General features: G+C 35.8%; 3 protein-coding genes across 3 annotated transcripts; 1 reads left to right on the forward strand and 2 right to left on the reverse strand.

Annotated features, from left to right (window-relative positions):
* The first annotated feature begins 11,940 nt into the window (after positions 1-11,940).
* On the forward strand, positions 11,941-13,375 carry LOC145102811 (RING-H2 finger protein ATL60-like). The gene has a single exon (XM_079040284.1). It carries the CDS (start codon positions 12,330-12,332, stop codon positions 13,191-13,193), a length of 864 nt encoding a protein of 287 aa, XP_078896410.1. The 5' UTR covers positions 11,941-12,329; the 3' UTR covers positions 13,194-13,375.
* Positions 13,376-13,412: 37 nt separating this feature from the next.
* Positions 13,413-14,494, reverse strand: LOC145102812 (uncharacterized). Its single transcript, XM_079040285.1, has 3 exons — positions 14,379-14,494; positions 14,083-14,125; positions 13,413-13,988 (listed from the first exon to the last, which is right to left on the reverse strand). Exons 2-3 carry the CDS (start codon positions 14,116-14,118, stop codon positions 13,599-13,601), a joined length of 426 nt encoding a protein of 141 aa, XP_078896411.1. The 5' UTR covers positions 14,119-14,125; positions 14,379-14,494; the 3' UTR covers positions 13,413-13,598.
* Positions 14,495-15,542: 1,048 nt separating this feature from the next.
* LOC145102813 (ubiquitin-conjugating enzyme E2 34-like) lies at positions 15,543-18,333 on the reverse strand. Its single transcript, XM_079040286.1, has 9 exons — positions 18,172-18,333; positions 17,120-17,256; positions 16,959-17,013; positions 16,738-16,840; positions 16,585-16,646; positions 16,469-16,508; positions 16,312-16,339; positions 16,128-16,219; positions 15,543-16,034 (listed from the first exon to the last, which is right to left on the reverse strand). Exons 2-9 carry the CDS (start codon positions 17,174-17,176, stop codon positions 15,758-15,760), a joined length of 714 nt encoding a protein of 237 aa, XP_078896412.1. The 5' UTR covers positions 17,177-17,256; positions 18,172-18,333; the 3' UTR covers positions 15,543-15,757.
* Positions 18,334-21,284: the final 2,951 nt, after the last annotated feature.

Raw genomic sequence — 21,284 nt, forward strand, 5'->3', positions numbered from 1 at the left:
CAGTATGAGAGAGAATGTTTGGAACTTCGGAATGGCGATCACGCCAGTGATGATATCGCCATAGAAGTACACTATGTTCTAAGTAATGAAAAGCTCTACCCTTCCGAGAGCTTAGGACCATCTGAGATTCTTTACGAAGATTGGTCCAACCCTCGTCAGACCACTACTACTTTCGGAAGTTCCATAAGTTTCACCCCAGATCAATCCACTTCTTAGACTTGATAAGTGTTTGCCCGACGTCACTCTTTGTATCCCACTCATCTTGATAGAAACCATTGGGAACCCTAACTTCGTAGACGAACCAGTAGGAATCGCTAACTGCACGAATCAAAATCCGCATCCCGTAAGTGAAGTTCGTTAGAACGCCAAGCAAAGGCCAGAGTTCACTTGGGAGTGCGAGGACCAACCAAATAGGAAGTGCCCTCATACCTCTACTCGATCATTCATACCTACTTCCTTGCCTAAACCTGAATTTCGGGATGAAATTCCCTCTAACGGGGGGATGATGTGACAACCCAAAAATTTTCGTTAGTTTTAACGTCGAAATTAATTACGTCAAAAATTAGTCAAATTTATCCCAAAAATCTTTTTGACCGGAATAAACCCATTGGAATATTTTAAATAATATTCGTCAAGCGAACCAAAATTAAGGTGGTATAATTTTAAAATGTTGCCGTGTTTAACGGTAGTCGTTAAAAACCCCGTTCGCGGTTGGTGTCAGGTGAACCCCAACCAGGCCATAAGCTCCACCCTATATAAGGGTTGAGTGGGTTTCACTCCCACCTTTTTCCCCACCATAGACACTCTCTCTCTCTCTACTTTCTCTCTCTAAAAAATGGGTTTTGGTAAAAAAAAATCGCCCCTTCGAGCTCCAAATCGGTAAGTTAACCTTCCTATCTTGTTGTTTATCTTATCTAGCTTACAAATTTGTGTTTAAATTACCCAAAACCATCAAGAACATGATTTTACAGTCCAGGAACACCTTCATGGACCGTAAACACTCATAAATGGGGTTTAATGCTCAAAAACCCTTCCAAACCACTTATAGAGCTTAGCAATGACTTAGAGGCTTACACGAAAGGACTTAGAACACCAAAATCGGGACAAATGGGGAGTAAACATGAGTTTACGGTCTAAGAACATCCTTAGACTGTAAACCCATCTTCATGGACCATAAACACTTATTTAAGTGTTAAGCTACCCATTAAACACCTCCAAGAGCTTCCATGAACTTCCTTGAGTGCATAGAACCTAATTTTCCTTCATGATATGCACCACAACATACAAACATATGTCAAACTTGAGTTTACGGCCCAAGAAGGTTCTTGGACCGTAAACACCCATTCTTAGACCATAAACACCCCCCAAAGGGTGTTAAAGTGTCCTTAACACGTTGTATGGCTTGGAATTGGACCTAGAACTTCGTATGCTTAACCTACAACCACCAAAACATGATTTATGGACTAACATGAGTTTACTGCTATAAACTCATGTGTTTAAGGTAGTAAAATCCCCAAGAACATCTTCTTAGACCGTAAACACCTTTCCAAGGTGTTTAAGTGCCTTTAACACCTCCCTATGCTCATATAAGTGACTAGAACCTTACATGCATGAGTTAGAAACACCAAACAACTAAAGAAATGGGCAAGCATGAGTTTACGACCGTAAACTCATGTGTTTACGGCCGTAAACTCCACAAGGGGTGGGGGTCAATGGACCGTAAACTCCCTAAAATGGTCCATTTGGAGCCTAAACCACTTCCTATGCCCTAGAATTGAACCTAGCCTAGTTCCATAAGTGTTTTAAGACCTTAATGCATCCAAGAACACACCACCCATGAGTTTACGGCCGTAAACTCATGGGGACAAGTTCTTAGGGCCGTAAACTCTATAAAGAGTTTACTCTTGAAGAGTAAACTCCCTATCTAGATCATACACTCCCTTATTTGCAACCCAAAAGCCTCCTAGCACTTGACCAAAGTGTTTTCCGCTCATTAGGATGCATATACGTGTTTAATTAGTATTATAATTACTAATTGTATGTAAACATATGTCATCATATGTTAATAGGTCACTAAGCGTGTTCAAGTCTTTACTTGACACCGAGCCACCCAACCGGCACTTTCGTTCGATCCGCTTACAACAGGTGAGTTCATACCCCTGAATTAACCTTTTAAATGTTTTTACATGCTTTTATGGGGTGGGGGGGGGAATACAAGTTAAAACATGCTAGTTATCATATCAATCATATGTGATTTATAACCCGCATGCACAAGGATTAATACACTGTCAGCTGTTTTACCAAGTATGGTACTATAAATGGTTTTCCAAACGCCTTTACTTGTTTAAATCTTTTCTCAAATTGACTCTCGCTCGGTATGTTTTACTACAAAACCAGTTACAGCAGTATTATAAACAAAGGTTTTTTTTTTCTTTACTTATATTTGTTTTATCAAAATTACATTCAAAACTGTTTAAAAGGTTTTCAAAGGATTTCTAAAGGTCTTCAAACTTATTTTACAAAAGGATAACAAGTCACAATTTTCTTAAGTGTAAAGGTTTTCCAAAGTTTTCGTTAAAGTTTTCTTCTATGCTTTTATACTTCTGCTTCGTTAAATACTTCTACTTCGTTAGATGCTACTACTTCGTTATGCTTCTACTTCGTTAGATGTTTCTACTTATTTAAATGCTACTACTTCGTTAAATGCTTTCTACGTCGTTAAATGCATGCCTGTACTTGTATAGTTATATAAATAATGTTTAAAGGACTTAGGAAGGCTTGTTCGCCCTATTTCCTTTTCCTTGTTGGGATGTGGTCTGGTGGGTATCGGATATCCATCCGAAGGTCGTTTAAACATTAATTATATATTATGTATACATGTATAGACATAAAGGTTTACATCGATCAGTTCATTTCCCTTGGGTAGCAAGGGCATCCTCCCACTCGTCACTCATAGATCAGAGACACTAGTAACTATTATAGGAATAGTTAGGAGACTCTATCTCTCACTCTATCTCTCACTCTATCTCTCACTCTATCTTTCACTTTATCTCTCTCTCTCTCTCTCTCTCTTAATTTAGAATGTGACACACTATTTCCCTCTACGGCGCTTTAGTGTGCCAACGCCGTGTAACCAGAGTCTCCGGGAAGGAGAGCGAACATCATGTGTATAGATCTATACGGGACTGACACCCCCACACCCTGACTACTAGCTACAGTCCGTGCCGGTAAGGCCCATGGGTGACATAAAGCCACTACTACTACTGCCATTACCTCTACGCGTGACCTGGAGGGTCAGCAGATACTCTAACGTCGATCAGCATGGTTGCATACGAGTTCACATTCACCCTTTGTTTTATACCTTGCTAGCTGTATCGTTCATTTGATATTGTCTGGGGTCTATGTTCTTTTTGTTTTAGACCTTGCTAGCCGTATCGATCATTTGATACCGTCTGGGGTCTGTGTTTACTTTAGTTAGACTGAGCCAGGCGTATCATTCATTCGATACTCTCCCTGGAGTCTATGATTTTCTTTTGCCTTAGTCAGCAGTATTTTTTTGCTGAGGAATATGTTATTTTCCCCTAGTATTTTTACTAGTGATATTCTCCTACTTTCTTTAAAGTCATATACCATATTTTGGGTAATGCTAGTATTTCGGGAAAATTATTCTTAAAAACATAACTCTGTCGAGTCTTGGTAGAAGACTGGTTTTATTTAGAAAATATGGGATTTTCTGGAAAGGACTCTAATACACTATAGACTTTAAACTACTACTTTATATAAAGTTATTTTGGATAAAATGCTTACTTACACAAATGACACTAAATACTTATGAACTCACCAGCATTTATAAAAATGTTGATACTCGCTTTCAAAATAACTTGTATTCTCAGGTCAACAATAGACAGGTACATCCCAGGAGCTTTTGTGGAGACATCCTAGTACCAAGCTGCACATATATTATTACTTGTATTACTTTGATGTTTCTATGCAATGTAAACTATGTAAAACTATTACTATTAATGCAATGGTTATTGTACTTTGATTACTATACTGCATATGTTGTGATACTTGACATGACGTCATCCACCCAGAACGTTTCCGCCGTTCCGGTTTTGGGGTGTGACACCTTGGGACCACTTCTCTTTGCCATTGTGTTGCACCCGCTCTTGCATAAGATTAGAGACAATTGCAAGCTTCTTCTCCATGCATGGTACTTAGATGATGGCACACTTATCGTAGATTCAGAGGAGGTGGCCAAAGCATTGGACATCATTACGGTGATTGGCCCAAAACTGGGCCTTCAGCTGAATATCAAGAAAACTGAGCTCTTTTGGCCCTCGTGTGATGGTAGGAAGTTACGGGAGGGGCTATTTCCGGTGGACATCGGGAGGCTGCCTTTGGGGGTGAAACTTCTTGGGGGAGCTGTTAGTAGAGATGCTAGTTTCATTCACAGCCTAGCCATAAAGAGAGCCGAAAACGCTGTAAATTTGATGTGCCTTCTTCCATAATTGTCTGACCCCAGAGTGAGCTCCTTCTTATTCGGTCTTGTATGGGTATTGCTAAGCTTTTCTTTGGGTTGAGGACGTGCCAACTCGTTTACATGGAGGAGGCGGCAATGGACTTTGACAATGGATTGCGCGGGCGATTGAGGACATTATGGTTTGTGGGGTCCCTTTCTTTGGTGACAAACAATGGAGAATTGCTTCCTTACCCATTAGGTTTGGGGGTTTGGATTTATACTCGGCAGTAGAGGCTACCTCCTATGCTTTTGTTGCCTCAAGGGCCCAATCTTGGGTATTGCAAGACCACATCTTACGGGATAGCGGTATACTTGGTATGGATTCCGATTATGATTGTGCCTTGGCATCCCTTCGCAACAAGCTTCCAGATTTTGACCTTAACAATTTTACTACTAAAGACACCCCCCCCCCCTAAATCCCAGAATACACTGGCGAGTGCCTTTTTTCGTAAAATTGTCCAAGATATGGAAGTGCATTTCGACATGACGGCTCGGCAGAAAGCGGTTTTCCAGTGCTTACGTGTACCACATGCTCAATATTTTCTTCTGGCTATCCCTATAGATGGGCTTGGCCAACACATGTCTCCCGTGGAGTATCGTACTATTCTCAAATATCGACTCATGATTCCTATTTTCCCACCTGACAAGATATGTCCTGTGTGTCGCAAGGCATGTTTGGACTCTTTTGGGGAGCATGCAGTTCATTGTAAAGAACTCCCGGGGTTCAAATACAAGCACAATATGGTTAGGGATGTTTTGTTTGACATATTTAAGCGTGTCGGGGTTTCCGCTAAGAAAGAGGCACCTGTTAATTTCTTGACTGACCCGACAGAAGGAAGGTCAACCCTCAGACCAGCTGACATTTTGATTTTTGGATGGGTCGAAGGGAAACATGCATGTGTGGATCTTACAGGGGTATCCCCTCTCGTGGGACTGAGGGCTGGGGGTTTCACAGCGGGACATGCTGCTTTAAAAGCAGCCACAGGCAAAGTCACTAAACATGAGAGATCGTGCCTGGAAAATCAACATGTGTTCATATCATTTGTATTTGATACGTTTGTTTTCCTCGCACCGGATGCGGTAGAGCTTCTTAAAAGAGTACAACGAATCATGCATAGTAATGTTATATCTCCTAGATCTTCGGATGTAGTCTTTAAAAGAATTAGCTTTACCATTCAAAAAGGTTTAGCGGCACAACTTGTTGCCCGTTTGCCATCTCACTCATTGTATGATGACTTTTAATTTTTTTGATGGAAAGTATAGAAACTATTATTATTATTTTGATTCAATAGATACATCAATTTGATCAATGGGAAATTAGAATAGCAACAAGCAAACCTATGTATATTCATTAGCATCTGTCTCAGATGTTGTTCGTCAAAGCCCTCAAATTAACGACAAAAAAAAAAACTTACTTTTGAAAAGATACTAGAGGTCGTCGGATAATATGCATCGGAGGTCATGAGTGGTGGAAGATATTGTTAACTGTTGGTTACCGGAAACATAACAGAAGGTGACGATGAGTGTCAATAGGCGAGGTGTCAAAGCAAGGAAACAAGGCGTTGGTTCAACGCAACAAATTACCTAAATTAATGATTTAAATTAAGATATAATTAATTTGTTATTGTGTTATTTTACAATAATGCCCTTTTCTAGGTTTTAAATTGATTGGTTGAGAATGAGTTATATATTTACACAATACTTGTTAGGTTACATATGATCTTAGCTCTCTCTCTCTCTCTCTATATATATATATATATATATATATATATATATATATATATATATATATATATATATATATATATTATAAGTTAGTAATTCGTATGAGAAAAAATATATTAGAATTTATAAGATAGTTTTTTTTATTGGGAAGGTCACTATAATTTGTTAAAACCATAAAGATGTATCTATTGATTTTAGATAAAGTTTCACAAATGGTCTTTTTTGCTTTTTCATTTGTCCCTGAAATGGTTCTTATGAAACTTTTTTCCCTGATATGGTCCCTACGGCACAAACATTGCACACAAAAGGCCTTATAACTAAATTTGTTAGTAAATTATGTTATGTGTTTGTGAAATGATGAAAATACCATTATTTTTGTTTTTTATTTATTTTGTATATTTTGTCATTTTTTAAATTTAAGGGACCAACTTTTACCTATTTGGTCTCATAACCTCAGTCGCTACATCTCTCTCTCTATAATTCTAGGGCTTCTTTCTTCTTTCATTTTTTCTTCTCCTTGATTTCATAGTAATCATACCATATTCGAGATATGTGTTCGATTTCGCTCCCCGATCCTGATGAATCAACTCAGTTGTTGTGCAAAGCGTTTGATTCCAGTGATGGTTGATTCAATTTTGGGGAAGTTGAGGGTTTTGGTGACGAAGAATGTGAAGAAGAGTACCAAAGAGACTGCTAAGAAGTGGAAGGAGAGTTTAGACCAGCATGGTAGTATTGAGAACATTAAGGCTCCTGAAGTCCATACCTTTTTCTAGCATTTAGTGGCAAGTGGTATGGTGGCAGGTGGGTGTAGTGGCTATGAAGTTCTAAAGATAAAGAGAAAAGGGATTTCGATCCTGATTGAATTGTTCTTCAATGTAATCGACAAAAGATTGTAACTCAAAGAAGGGTATTTTCGATCCTAGGATTTAAAGGCAGAAATTAGAAATTTGTCCAGTTTCCCCATTATTGAAGAACTTGTGGGTCTTGAATTTTGTTGAACTTGAAAAAGGATTCTCAAATCTCCTATATTTATTTTTTTGTTGAAAATTGCCCGATTTGCATTTTCTAATACAAATAGTTTCCTTATTCTTGAGGATATTAAATAGCTAGACATGGGCATACCTTTATATCTCGCATTTGATGGATAAAACAAAATATTTATCCAAATTAGAGCCAAGAACAGGAAATTGTTCACCCTGATCGTCTTTAGAGACGAATCAGTTACTTCAGAAAATTTATCATCGTCATTCACCACAAATTGCAAAGGTCTTGAACTTCCGAGCACATTGGCAGTGTCACACCTAAAAACCGAAACGGGGGAAACGTTCGGGGGTGGAGGATGTCATGTTTAGTATAACAAGACATGCATCATAGTAATCAAAGTAATAAACAATCATTTCTTTAGAAAGAAAGTGTTTACAATGTGTGTGTTCACAAAACATAAAATACATATGTAAATAACAAAACAAGACTCAAAGCTATTATGCTCCATCTTCTGGATTTCCAGTGCAAGTACCTGTCTACTAGGTTCCTGAGAATACAAGTTATTTTGAAAGAGTTGATCAACAATTAAGCTGGTGAGTTCATAAGATTTTAGTAATGTAATTATGTTGTAGAAAGTTGTAGTAAGTTTGTAAGTTTTGTTTAGAAAAGTTTGTCTGTTCCCCCAGAAAATCCTATATTTCTTGCTTTAATGAAAGATAAGTAAAAATGACTCTACAATCCTTTCTATGAGTACTGAATGGATACAAGTTATATAAAACTCAGAGTAAACAAACAATCGATTGTGTGTATCTACCCTAAGCCCACAACCAAACAAGGAACAGGAAATGAGGCGGATGGCACACATCCCATTGGTTGTTAGATCATTGTTGTATATAACCCTGTTGTATTCACTTGGTACTCACAAAGTTAGCTGTAATAGTTCCTTTATATTTGATAAGAAGATTCTTTAAGAAAACCCTTATTTCTTATAATAAAATAGTAACCATAGTGGTTTCTTCTATAATCACTTAGTTTATACTAGCTATATATAATCTAATATCGAATAGATAGTTAATTGTGTGAATCTGCCCGAAGCCCACAACCAAACAAGGAACATGAAATGAAGTGGAAAGCACACATCCTATTACCTGTCAGATCCTAGTAATATATATCCCTTGATGTATACATTAAGGAATCATAAGGTTAGCATTATGGTCCCTTTCTACTGAATGTGCTAGACCCGACTGTTCTGTTTGTCGTTTGTAAAATGTAAGTTTTCCCTAGTTTATAACTATCTTGACTCAAAAATAGTTTGCATTCACTTTCAAGTGGAACTGTCACAATATGAAAGTAATAGGAAAATGTAAGTACACAGTTGTCTTTTAAATTGACATCTTGACGTATTGATTACCTTAAAACATGTATGTTTTATTAAGGTCATAATGTGAAGGCTAGTACCCATACTATACGCTCTCCTTGTCAAGAGATTCTGGGAACCAAACGCGACTTCAGCAAACCAGTTGCTAGGCCGTGTAATCCACATTAATGTTATGTGATCATGTATACCCAATTTAATTATCACCTTTTGTTTAGAACAATGAGTTAGCGATTCATTGGTATAATTAGATCATGTAGTTGTTCCATGCCATAGCATCTTAGTATGTTCGTTCTGTTATAATATCTTAGTATGTTCCTTCTGTTACCATGTATGGTGTATAGTATGTCTCTCTGATGTAATGTATCTACCTCCCCGTTTCTCTTTATAGTGTGCTCTAGTATCTAGTATGAACTGAACCTCTAAACTATACCCCTTATAGTTTACTAGTGTTTTACTTGAACTGTTATTGAAAAGACTCATTTTACTACTAAGTTATGCTTGTACTTTAAAAACGAAGTTTTGTTAAACTATACAGTAACATAACTTTAAAAGAGTTTTTGAAATGTTTTGATCACTTATAAAAGACATAAGCAATCTTTTGAAAGATGTTTATAACAAACATTTACACAATTAACATTGTGTTCAACTTGTATTCCCCCCACCCCTTAAAAGCATTTAAAACAATTAAAAGATTCATTATAGGGGTATGAACTCACCTTATGTGGGTGATTCAAATGAATATGTGTGTAAGGATGAGAAGTTCCACGAATGAAGTCCCGAGACTTAACGGGTCCTAAAAGATATATAATGGCATATATTGGCATAAATATAGTGTTTAGAAGCAATCATATGCAATGAAACACCTTTAGGGACTAGGAAACACTTGTAACGAAGTGTTGAATCACATGTGATTGATCAAAGAAGGGTTCACGGCCACCATTAGGTGTTTACGGCCATGGGTTTACGGCCATGGAGTTTGCGGTCGTAAACTCATGGTAAAAGGTGCATGAAAAGGTGTTTCAAGGTCTTACAAAGCACAAGGGAGTGTTCTAGACTCAATTCTAAGCCTTAGGAAGAGTTTAAGGCTCAAATGCACCACTAACTAGGGTTTACGGCCAAGAGAGATGCTCTTGGCCGTAAACACCTCATGTTCTTGGGAAAATGCTTGATTTCAAGGAGTAATTCAAGGGTCTTTACAAGGTAGTAAGTATATAAGGGGATACTTACAATGTAGAAGCTAGAAAGGGTAGTTTTCGGCCCAAAGAACAAGAGTGTTCTTGATGTTCTTGAGGATCTTGAAGATCTAGACTCAAAAGATGAAATTCATGGATGAATTCAAAGATGATTCAAGAATAAGAGATGTATCAATGATTCAAGGGAAGAACACTTACAATCTTGAAGATCCAAGAGTAAAAATCAGATGCTAGTTGAGAGAGAAATCAAGTTATTGAGGTTGAAATAGTAAAAGTGAAGAAAGATGGCCAAACTTCATACTTATAGCCTAGAGTTTACGACCACCATGAGTTTACGGTCGTAAACTCATGCGGCCTGGCCGTAAACTCCTCATTGAGGGGTTTATGGCCTGAATGTTGCATAGTCTCTAGCAGGTACTTCCTAACACTCATTTCTTGAATGTATTAGGCTTAAAACACTCAAACAGACTCTAAAAAGTGCTAAATGATAGCAGGAGTGAGTCTAATTTAAGGTTGATTGGCTTGACTTTACAAGGCAAAAATTTTCAGGTTGTCACAGACAGTCATCAGAAACCGCTTGCTCTTCACACTCTGGTTACAAGCAAGTCATGATGGGTGGTTCTTCCATTACATCTCCTTCATCTGCAAAACACTAAAAAACAGGCTTAAATATTATCTTTTTTTTCGATGATGGTTATGAAGTTCTAAAGAGAAAGAGAAAAAAGAGTACACTAATGGTGGAAAGGTGGTAGCGTGTGGCTGTTGGATATATATATATATATATATATATATATATATATATATATATATATATATATATATATATATATATATATATATAAACAAAAGGTATTTTTGTCATTCATAATAACTTAACATAATTGGTTAACGGTGTTAGTTATACGGACCATTTATGTTCAAAGTTTGTTTCGTGTGGACTATCTCAAAAGAAAAAAATTCATAGGGACCATTTCAAGGACAAACGGAAAAGCAAAATGACCATTTGTGAAATTTTTTCTTGATTTTATTTTACAAGGGACCAAAAATACAAATTGGACTAAATGATAGGGACCATTTCTGTAATTTACTCTATATATAATTTATATATAATTTGGTTAAAAGAATGTAAAAAAGGGTTGGCTAGAAAAAAGCAAAATAATGAGATGCTTAAGGTATTATTTGGGAGGGGTTGGCTAAAAAGACACTTTATTTTTCCATTTGGACATCCTATTTGATTTTTAAGGTTTTTTTATTGGCTAAAATTGCATTGTTTTCTGAAAAAGATGATTATAACTAGTTATCTATAGGTTTACTTTTGATAAATGTATGTATAGTATGTCTAAGGGGTGTTTCTAATTAGAAGGTGTAGGTATCATGAAAAAGAAGCACGGTTTCTGCAAATGTGATTTGGGAGCATCATTTTGCCGCTAATCAGCCTACCCTGTGTGTGCTTTTCGGTGCCCCAAGAAACTTTTTTTAACATAATTTTCAATTAATAAATACAAGAATTCTAAAAGTAAATAAATATTTGTGCATTTTACTTATCGAGAATTCAAATTAATTCAAACATAAGTTGGAGTTTGAAAGTAATTTAACAAATGTTTATCATGATTCTCTTAAAAGCTTATAATATTATTATCTTTTAAGTTGTGCTAGCAAAAATATGAAAAATAATCATAGTATTATAATCATTTACATATCATGAATACATATCCTATAAAAGTTATTGTAGATGATGCCTTTTTATACAATTATACACCATTAAACACGATTCAAACGAAACTTGTGTTTTTCAAATTAAACGAGTCTTATTAATGCTTTAATCTCTTTTTCTTTTCTTTTCTTGCTCGTGCTAGGAGAGTAATGATCATGTGACCTATTAGTAGCTTAATAGACTTTATTTAACATTTAAAGCTATGGTAACAATCGACCATTAAAAAAACAGTTTTCATCAAATTAGAAAACAGAGTGAAAACAAAGAAAAGAATTTTGTGCAACAATTTAATTTAAAAATAAAAGATTAAAATTTGAAGAAGGCTAGACACGTGTCATAAGGATAACACTAGTCAAAGGGTAAAGATCGAAACAAGAACACAATATGAACATAATATGAAGGGATAGGATTTGAATCCTCCTTCGTCTTTGGTCACCTACATACAACGGCTCCACACTGTTTGAGTCGACTTCTAAAATATAGATTTTTTTTTTTCTAATGTCATTTTCTTTATTTCAAGACTCAATTATCGTCATCATCTTCTCCTTGTTCTTCCTTAAATTCTGCCAGACTTTTCAAACAGCCACAGTTGCAACTCTTTGAGGTCCCATCTTATCTTCTTCCCTAATCCAATTTCATCTCGAAAAACCCATAAATTCCCATCTGGGTTTTCTCTTTTTCTTGAGAAAAAACCCAAAGAAAGTCGTAGATTTCCACGATTTTAGCTAAATCTCCTGTCACGTTTCATTGTAAATCAGAAACCCGCCGGAAAAGTTTTGAGCTTTACTGATAATACACAAATCTCGATCTAAGATGAGCAGTTACCATGATTCGAATGTGGTAGAGCTCGCCGGAAAAATCTTGATAGTGTCAATCGTAGTCTTGTCTGTGGTTTTGATCTTCGTTTTCTTTATTCACCTCTACACCAAGTGGTTCTGGCACCGCCGTGAGGAAAACCAGAACGGCTCCAACACCCTCCGTCGCCGTCGTCGGGGAGATTTTACCGCGGGTCACCAGGAACAGCAGTCTGGTGTCACCGTTCTCCGTCGTGGACTGAACCCCTCATTCTTGAAAACGATACCGGTTATTCCGTTCGACCCGAAAGACTTCAAAGATGGATTAGAATGCGCTGTTTGTTTATCAGAGCTCGATGAAGGAGAAAAAACTCGAATTCTACCAAAATGTTGCCATGGATTTCATGTTGAATGCATTGATATGTGGTTTCATTCACATTCGACTTGTCCGATTTGCAGAAACCCTGTTTCCGATCAGATTGAAATTTCAGTCGAGCATTTACTTGAAATTCGTCAAACACAAGAAGAATCAACAGAAAATGGGGATTCACAAACTTTCCCAACAAATATCTTGTTTTGGGGAGATGAAACTGAAGTTAGCACGTTGACTTCTCAATTCGAAGAAGCCAATAATCATCATCAAACACCTATTTCAACTTCCGAACCATCTTCTTCTTCACCATCAAACGCCATTAACAACCAATTAAGACCAGTTTTAGTGATCGACATACCACAACAGATTGACGATGATGAAGATCAAAAATCACCAGTTTCTTATCGAATGAGATCATTAAAAAGAATTTTGAGCGGCAGTAGAAGGTTTATTAACCCCTTTGGTCCCGCTACTACAAATGTCGAACAAAGAACCAGAAGCGATCTATGATCAAAATTTCTTTTTTTTTTTTTTTTGAATATTTTTGCCCAATTAGCTGGTGAAGAGGATACTGACTCGGTTAACCTCTCCTGCTATGTTTTCTTCTTCTTCTTCTTAAACAAGTCTGTATATGAACACATTGATTAAAGATGTTCTCTTGAGGTATTGAATATATTTTAGCTTAGAAATCATAGTTGTATTCTTGAATCTTAATCGAAAATTACCCTCTTTTAGCTATAAGAATGAGTAAATTTGAATTGCTTGCAAGCAACGGTTACATTGTTACGTGTGGAATCCAGGGAGTTGACTCGCTACAATCTCCAAAAACTAACCTTTCACTATCTCAACTACATCAAAAATAAAGATACATAAAAGATTACAAATTTTATCGAATCTGACTTTGATATATTTTCACTATGTCACCAAATATACAGGACCATAATTTGAAAGATTCTCAGGACTCTTATTAAGCTTCCCTAGTGATGTATATGGCATCTGAAACTCTTCCATTTTCGTTCTTTGATGAAATAGACCCGATAAAGGTCCTGAACTTTGTCGTTTAAGTCGTTGAGTTTTGCAGCCTTTGACCCCATTTATTGGGCCTGAAACATACCCTTGTCTTCTTGTGGGTTTTCTGTATTCGGTTTTTATCGTTAGTTGTTGTTGTTGTTGTTCCTCTTTCTTGTTGGCTTTCATCCATGAAAAAATAGAAGCTTTCCATGATCTTTTAGCCTTTGTTTTTTCCTTTGAATCCTTTCGACCTTCTTCTTCTTCTGATGCATGTGTTTTTGCTTCCTCCAAGAACTGATCAAAAGTCAAAACAAACACCACATTTTAAAGCTTTACATCTTATGAATATTGATATTAAAAGATATCATATTGCATATCATGTGAATACCTGTGCAAAATCCAATTCTGGGTCAAACTCGTTCATTATTAACCTGAAAGATAAGATAATGAAGAACAATTGGACCACTGATTCTAGAAAATGATCTTGACAATTCAATGAATGTTTAATGGGCAATTGGGTATAGATAAGAAGTGAGAAGTGACCCTCTGTCTACGGAATTTAATGATATTTAATCAATGAGCTAGACGAAATAGCTTCCCTAGTACAGGAGTTCATGATAACAAATGAGTAATTAATGAACAAAAAAAGGTAGTTGCTTGTTAGTTGTTATGTATAATGTATACCTTTTCTTGGATATCACCAGTACTATGGAGGAATGGGAAGAAGACGAAAGAGGACTGTATGGATTAAGTCGATTGCGTAAATTAGTATGTAAATCTAAATGAGGAAGAAGGTTATAGACTTATAGTGGCATACATAGCTTATTATGCGCCGTAGGTTCCGGTATACAGGACCTTTTTTAGGGGGAAATGGCCCACACTTTCAACTTACATTCCAAATTATATAATTATTTGCTACTTTTATAAAATAAAATAAAATAAAAGCATTCTTTTTCACGAAACGATTTCAAATTTGTTAAATTTCCAAATCAAGTTATCTGGCTAACATTTGAAGAAACAAAATGACGTGCAATCTAACTTGTGAAAAAAGGAATTACCAGAACAAATTAATACCGATTTTTTAACTTTTAAAGGTTATGGGTTTTTGGAGGTCGAGGGTTCTCGTAAAAAATAAAAAAGACATGAGGCTTCCCTTGTACTTTTTGGCTAAAAAAGTACTATGTTTTGCAGAAAATTTACAATGTTGTTTTTAGTGTGAACTTATGTAGAGGAATAAAGAATGACATTTTATTCAAGGAAAAAGATTAACAATGATTATAGTGAACAACATGGGACCCTTCATATAATGCTAATTGACTAATGAAGATGAACAATTAATAGTTCGTTTTTTTTTTCAAAATTATGAACTTTAAGTGAGTTACAAGTTTCCATAAACAAAAATTGAAATGGTCCTTTTTGAACATGTTATATGAAGACAAAATGTTTGGTACTTCATTAGGTAACATAAGAGGTTAGAGGTGGGAGAAAGGTAGTGGAAGAAGTTGTTGATTTTTCAAGTCGATGTTGGTTTTCAAGTGTTACTTTGTTGTCTTATGTCGTTTGCTTTTAACATCATCTTCTTGTTGAAGTATTTGGTGTTAATAAAACTCAAGAATGTTATTGCTAGTGTTCAAGTAAAGACGTTGAAGAAGCTATCGAGGAAGAAACTAAGTTTGTTCAAGTGAAGATGTATACTTATGTTACTACTTGTGTTATTAACGTAGTATATATTGTATCCAATTCAATAAAGAAAAACCTATTAATACATTAATTATTCAGTCGTTTTGAGCACTATGTTAAAATTCCAAACACTGCACGAAATATGCATATACATATACACAACCAAAATCCCAAAAAGAAAAGGATTAAACATATCCAATTCTTCCAACATTATGCAACCGGATTCAACTATTATAATACTAAAATCGGTAGCATTTTTAACTCCATTAAAAACACAAACCCACTTAAGTTTGTAACATCACCAGGACTAGACATCCTGAAGAAACTACTAAATTCTTTTTTCTTTTTTTTTTTTTTTTTGTAAAAAAAAAAAAAAAAAAACATCAAAGTTGAAGCAGAGGCAAAGCCATTACAAGACCAACAAATGAAACTAGCAACAGCAGCATCCAAGTCGGGAATGACTGTTTCCGGGCTTGTTTAACTTCCTCCTTTGCCAATTCCATTCTCTTCACCTCCTTTTTCTCCACCAATGGTTGTAAATTCTCCTCCTTCCTTGCAACCACAGGTGATCCCTCCACCTCTTCCACAACAGCTTGTTCTGATACCCACTGTTCTTCATATTTCTCCACATATTCAGGAAACAGTTTCCTAAACGTTGGGCTGTCAACAAATAAAATGATAAATATTGTGAAATTTTGTGTTTTGGAATGTGAGGGTAGTATGGTCATTTATTAAAAAGGAAAGGAAACTGACTTTTTGCAATTGAAGGCCATAGATGCTTTTGCAAGACGTTGCTTCTCTGCAACAGTTGTATTCACACTACCAGTGGTAGGACTGTTGTCCATCTGCATAAATAAATGAAAATTTATTGGCAAATATAAAAAAATAAAATAAATAATGGGAAAAAAATGAAATTGAAAATGTACACTAAACTCACCATGAAGGACAGGAGTCCTGTAAGGATACTGAATGAGAAATGAACAAAGAAAATGTCATAAAGATGACGATAATAATAATATTTATAGAAAAAAAAAGCATGAGATTTTTTATAATAAATTTTAAAAAAAAATGATTTATTTTAAGTATAATGCTACCTTGAAACAGACCACATAGGGTTCCAACTTTCTGGATGGACTGGAAATGGATTAAGAGAATATTAGTTAATGTAATTATTTATATTTTAAAAAAAAAAAAAAATTTAAGGACTTACAATCACTCATTGATAGGCAGATTTTCTTTTGTGTCATGAATCGACCATTGGGAGTGGTCATGCTACAAGAATGTAAATAAAAATATGAAGTTAATAAATCAGAATACATTCCAAGATTAATAATGGAAGTCTGAGGTCATGTTTTGTAAATACCTGATTCCTGGAGGTTTAAATGGGTAATCTGAAGGGAACTTGATTTTTCCATAGTAATATCCACCTGCAAAAGGGGTTCCCTGGCTTCCCTCCAATACATAATCTGAAATAGAAATAAAAGAATTTGTATCACACAATTGCTATAAATAATGTGCTGAAAAAAATGATGATTATAATGATAATGATAATGATGATCAGATGATGATGATGATGAAACTTACGCCACTCAAGAATGTCATTTGGGGAAGGGCGAGCAACAATATGTGAAACAGGTTCCTGTAATTGAATAGAGAAAGAAGATGAAACATGTTTTAAAAACATAACTTAAGATTTTATAAGTATAATGGATACAAAATACAAAATGGAAGGAAAAAAGGTATACTTTACAAAGTGCTCTATACTCCTTCTGAAGACGCTTTACACATGCTCTTTCAGCCATCTCAAGGATTTAAATGATGGATAAAAACTAGAGGTCGATTGTCCTTTACTTTGGGATTCACCTCAAGAAAATATAATTTCCTGTAAGCATTATACATATTTTTAAACAATTCCAATGTGAAAACATACCTAAGAAAGGATATTGATAAAGAAGCAACTCAGTATTACTTTAAAGAAACTACAAATCGGTCAAAACAAAATAAAGAAAAAAATTAAGTGATGTTATGGGCCTTCAGCTTTCCAGAACTCCAGTTTTACTTCTGTATATTTAGAGGCGTTTTGATGAGGTCTCCAAGTAGTATAAACAGTTCTACCATATGTCATCTGATGATTCATTGATTCTTGTCACACTTTAGCTTCATCAATTCCAAATAACTATTTTAGCAGTGATCTTATCCTAGTAATTGAAGAAATCACAAAATAACATGGGGATAACAAGGATGTGGTAGCCATGGTCAAAAATGGTTATGGTTTTGAACTAAAAATGTCACTTTGTTAAATTACGTTTCGTCTCTGACACAATGATATCATTTCCCCTAAAGACTACAAGGGTCGAAAGGGCTGGTTGTTACACCCTTAATTGCTTGAGTAATTTTCCAACATTGAAAGACAATTTAGGCGATGACGAAAAGGGGGTTTTCCCAATTAACCAGCACACAAACCCTAAAGAAACATATCAATTAATTTCATCACTCCTTAACCCTAGCTAAACCCGTGCATGATGGTGTTTCAAAACTTCTCCATGGTTTTACCTAAATAATTAGGATCGAAAGCGAAACACCTAATAGCAAGTGAAGAAGGTTGGAATTTACAGAAATTAAATTAGAAAATCATAAAGTGCGATTAAGAACGAAGCGATCACCAGAAAACGACGATGATCAAAACCCCTAAGCCAAAAATGGAGACATAGATCGAAAAACAGATAATAGATGGAACATGAGAACAAGATCTACTGTAACTTGAAAACAAGTAAAAGAAGGGATGGATTGAACTTACCTGACATGAATTAATGTAAAATCTACCCAATATTATGAAATTCCCCGAACCTCAATTTGATAAACGGTAGGAAACTCCAAGTCGGGCACTCCTATGGGTCTTGATTTCCGAAATTCCGAAAAGGAGAAACGCCTTTCTTTGGTTGTGGTGGGGGTTATACACTTGTGACAACAAGAATGTGACCTTCCAGGCATGGGATATTATGCAGCAAAAGACGATATTGCCCCTTAAGAAATTTGACTATTTGTTTGCTTTGTTGAGAAAACAATACAACGAATTTATATCTAAACTAAGTAACCAACTGATTTTGTTAAGTTCATCTTTTGTTTCTTTTGTTGTCGACACATAAATAAGAGAAATACATAAAAATAACCAATTTTTTAAAAAATAACCAAAAATTAAGAAATTATCAATCCAAATCTGACCAATGATATCGCAGATGAGCTCTTACCTTTCACGTAGATGTTGGTTGTAGACATAAATTATACGTTATTGAGTCCCTTTTTTTCAAAGGTCAATAAATTGGATAAATTTAACATTTTAATCTCTTTCATCCGGTAACCCTCGTTTTACCGGTTACAAATGTCTATGTGGCATTTTAATGGTGACTGTGTTGTGTACGTTGACTTCATTAGTTTAGGGTTATAAAATAAACCCATTTCGTCTCGTCTCGTTCTCGACAATCCTTCGATTCATCCAAACCCTCATTTAATCCAAAGATTTTGTAGATGGATGAAGTATTTGAGTCGGACACCATCGACGTTTGATTTTTTCAGAAGAAAGCCAGTTTCAAGATGCACAAATGAGTTTCTTAATGTTCTGTGTGAAGAAAGTGATGATAAAGCATTGGGAGGTGAAGGAGGGCATTCTTAAGTGGAGTCCTACGGTGTTGGTGAAGTAGATGATGAGAAAAACACTGAAGAATCTAGTGAGGAAGATAGTGATAAAGATGTATTCGAATATGTCATCCATGATCCGCTGGTCAAATGGAATGTTATGAAACCAGTTCTTGGAGAAAAGTAGGAATTCAGACATCAACTGAAATTATGCTTAACAAATTATTCCATCCATAAGGGTTATAAAATTCGTTTCAAGAAGTGTGATAATGTTAGAGTAGTGGTTGTATGTGTAAGTGGTCCAGAAAATTGCCATTTTATGGTTCGCGCTTCATGGATAAGTACTGAAAAATCATTTTAGATGAAAAAGATGAATAATATGCATACATGTGTTAGGAGTTTTAGTAGTTCATCACTTATGAATCCAACTTGGTTAACAAAGCAATCTGTAAAAGAACTAGTAAGGAAACTAAAGTTAAAATGCAAGGAAATGCAGGCAATAATTGAAAGTAAATTTCAATGCAAGGTCTCATGGTCAAAGTGTTATAGATCAAGGTGTAGGGCATTGTCCTTAATTGATGGAAAATTGATTAACCATTATGCAAGAGTGTTGGACTATGGACATGAATTGACGAGGACTAATCCAGGTAGCACAGTTAGGATTTCGTTAACCTTAACCCTGACCAGACAACAACTTTTCATATAATATATGTGTGTTTTAAAACAACCAAAATGGGGGGGGAGAGAGAGAGAGAGAGAGAGAGAGAGAGAGAGAGAGGATGTCGTAAGGTTATAGGGTTGGATGGTTGTTTTTTAAAGGGACAATGCAGGGTGAGCTACTAACTACAATAGGTAGAGATGCATATAATCAAATTTACCTTAGTGCATGGGTTGTTGTTGAGGTTGAGGTTGAGAACAAGGTTAACTGGAAATGGTTCTTGGAACTAGTTAGTGAAGATCTTTCATTGGATGTTGGCAAGGGATTATGTGTCATTAGTGATCAACACAGGGTAATGACATATTTCTTTATTTACATATCATTTATTACACTTGCTAATAACAGTTACTAATATAGTTGTTAATGTACTAGGGTCTTCTTGAAGCAACAAAGGAATTTCTACCTGTAACACTGTAAATTTCAAGACAATTTTTCTTTTGAAAAACATATGATTCTCAATACACATTTCATAAAACATCATTTGTTTAGTTTACAAAACACAATCCCTTCTTAATTATTTAATAATCCAGGATCCTTGAAACATAATTCTTTCACTGGTGTGTACAATCAAGCTAGTGTCGTCCCGAGATACTACGAAAACCTTAAACACATAACACATAACACGGTAAGCACGAAGCTTAGTGAGTTCCCCAAAATACCACATACAACACATATTAGCCACTCGAGGCTATAACTCTGTGGACCCTCTGGTCCTAACTCTATGGACCCTCCGGTCCTAACTCTGTGGACCCTCTGGCCCTAACTCTATGGACCTTTAGGTCCTAAGCTCGTTGGACCCTTTGGTCCGGTCTATAAACTCCGCATAGCATAAATTACAAAGACATAATGCATAGCATGTCACATACAAACAGGATAACATAATACTCAATGTAAGCACATAAGACCTTTCGGGCACACATAACTACCACTCAAGGTAAAGTATATTGAGAAGACTCGCCTGAAACAGTAATCATAAGATATGGACCACCAAAGTGGCTAATATGGATTTCCAGTCCTCCGAACTCCTAAACCATGCAATTATCCCTTGCTTAGCTCGAAATTTAGATATCACTTAATAACATGTCTTAATACACTTATATTCATCTTTTGTTTATAAAATATGATCGCAAGCCAAATCCATAAACTAGATGACTAATTAAATTTATTTAGTCAAATTATATTTATTTCCCTAAAATGGATTCCATCAAGAAGCTAAAAATGGCCCAACACAAAATCTCCATGGGCTAATTTCATTAAACTTAAAACAAAGCCTACTAGATTGATTAATTAGCCCAACATCCAGCCCACTTAAATGAGATAGTCAATAAGGTCAAAGGGTACCTCACTTTATTCCCCATCGTGCAACAGATGTGCATCCAAGGGATCTTCCGGCGAGTAATAGGTCTTCGGCGACGCCCCCTACTCCGGTGGTGCTTTCTTCCTTCGGCAACAACAACTCTCTTCTTCTTGTCTCTCCATCGGAGCTCCTGATATTAGCCCCTCTTCTGCACTTGATTGGATGAAGAGAACCACAATCTCAATTTCAATGGAGACATCCT

This window comes from Lactuca serriola, chromosome 4, assembly GCF_051521515.1.
Source record: "Lactuca serriola cultivar US96UC23 chromosome 4, Lser_US96UC23_V15, whole genome shotgun sequence".
Lineage (NCBI taxonomy): Eukaryota > Viridiplantae > Streptophyta > Magnoliopsida > Asterales > Asteraceae > Lactuca > Lactuca serriola.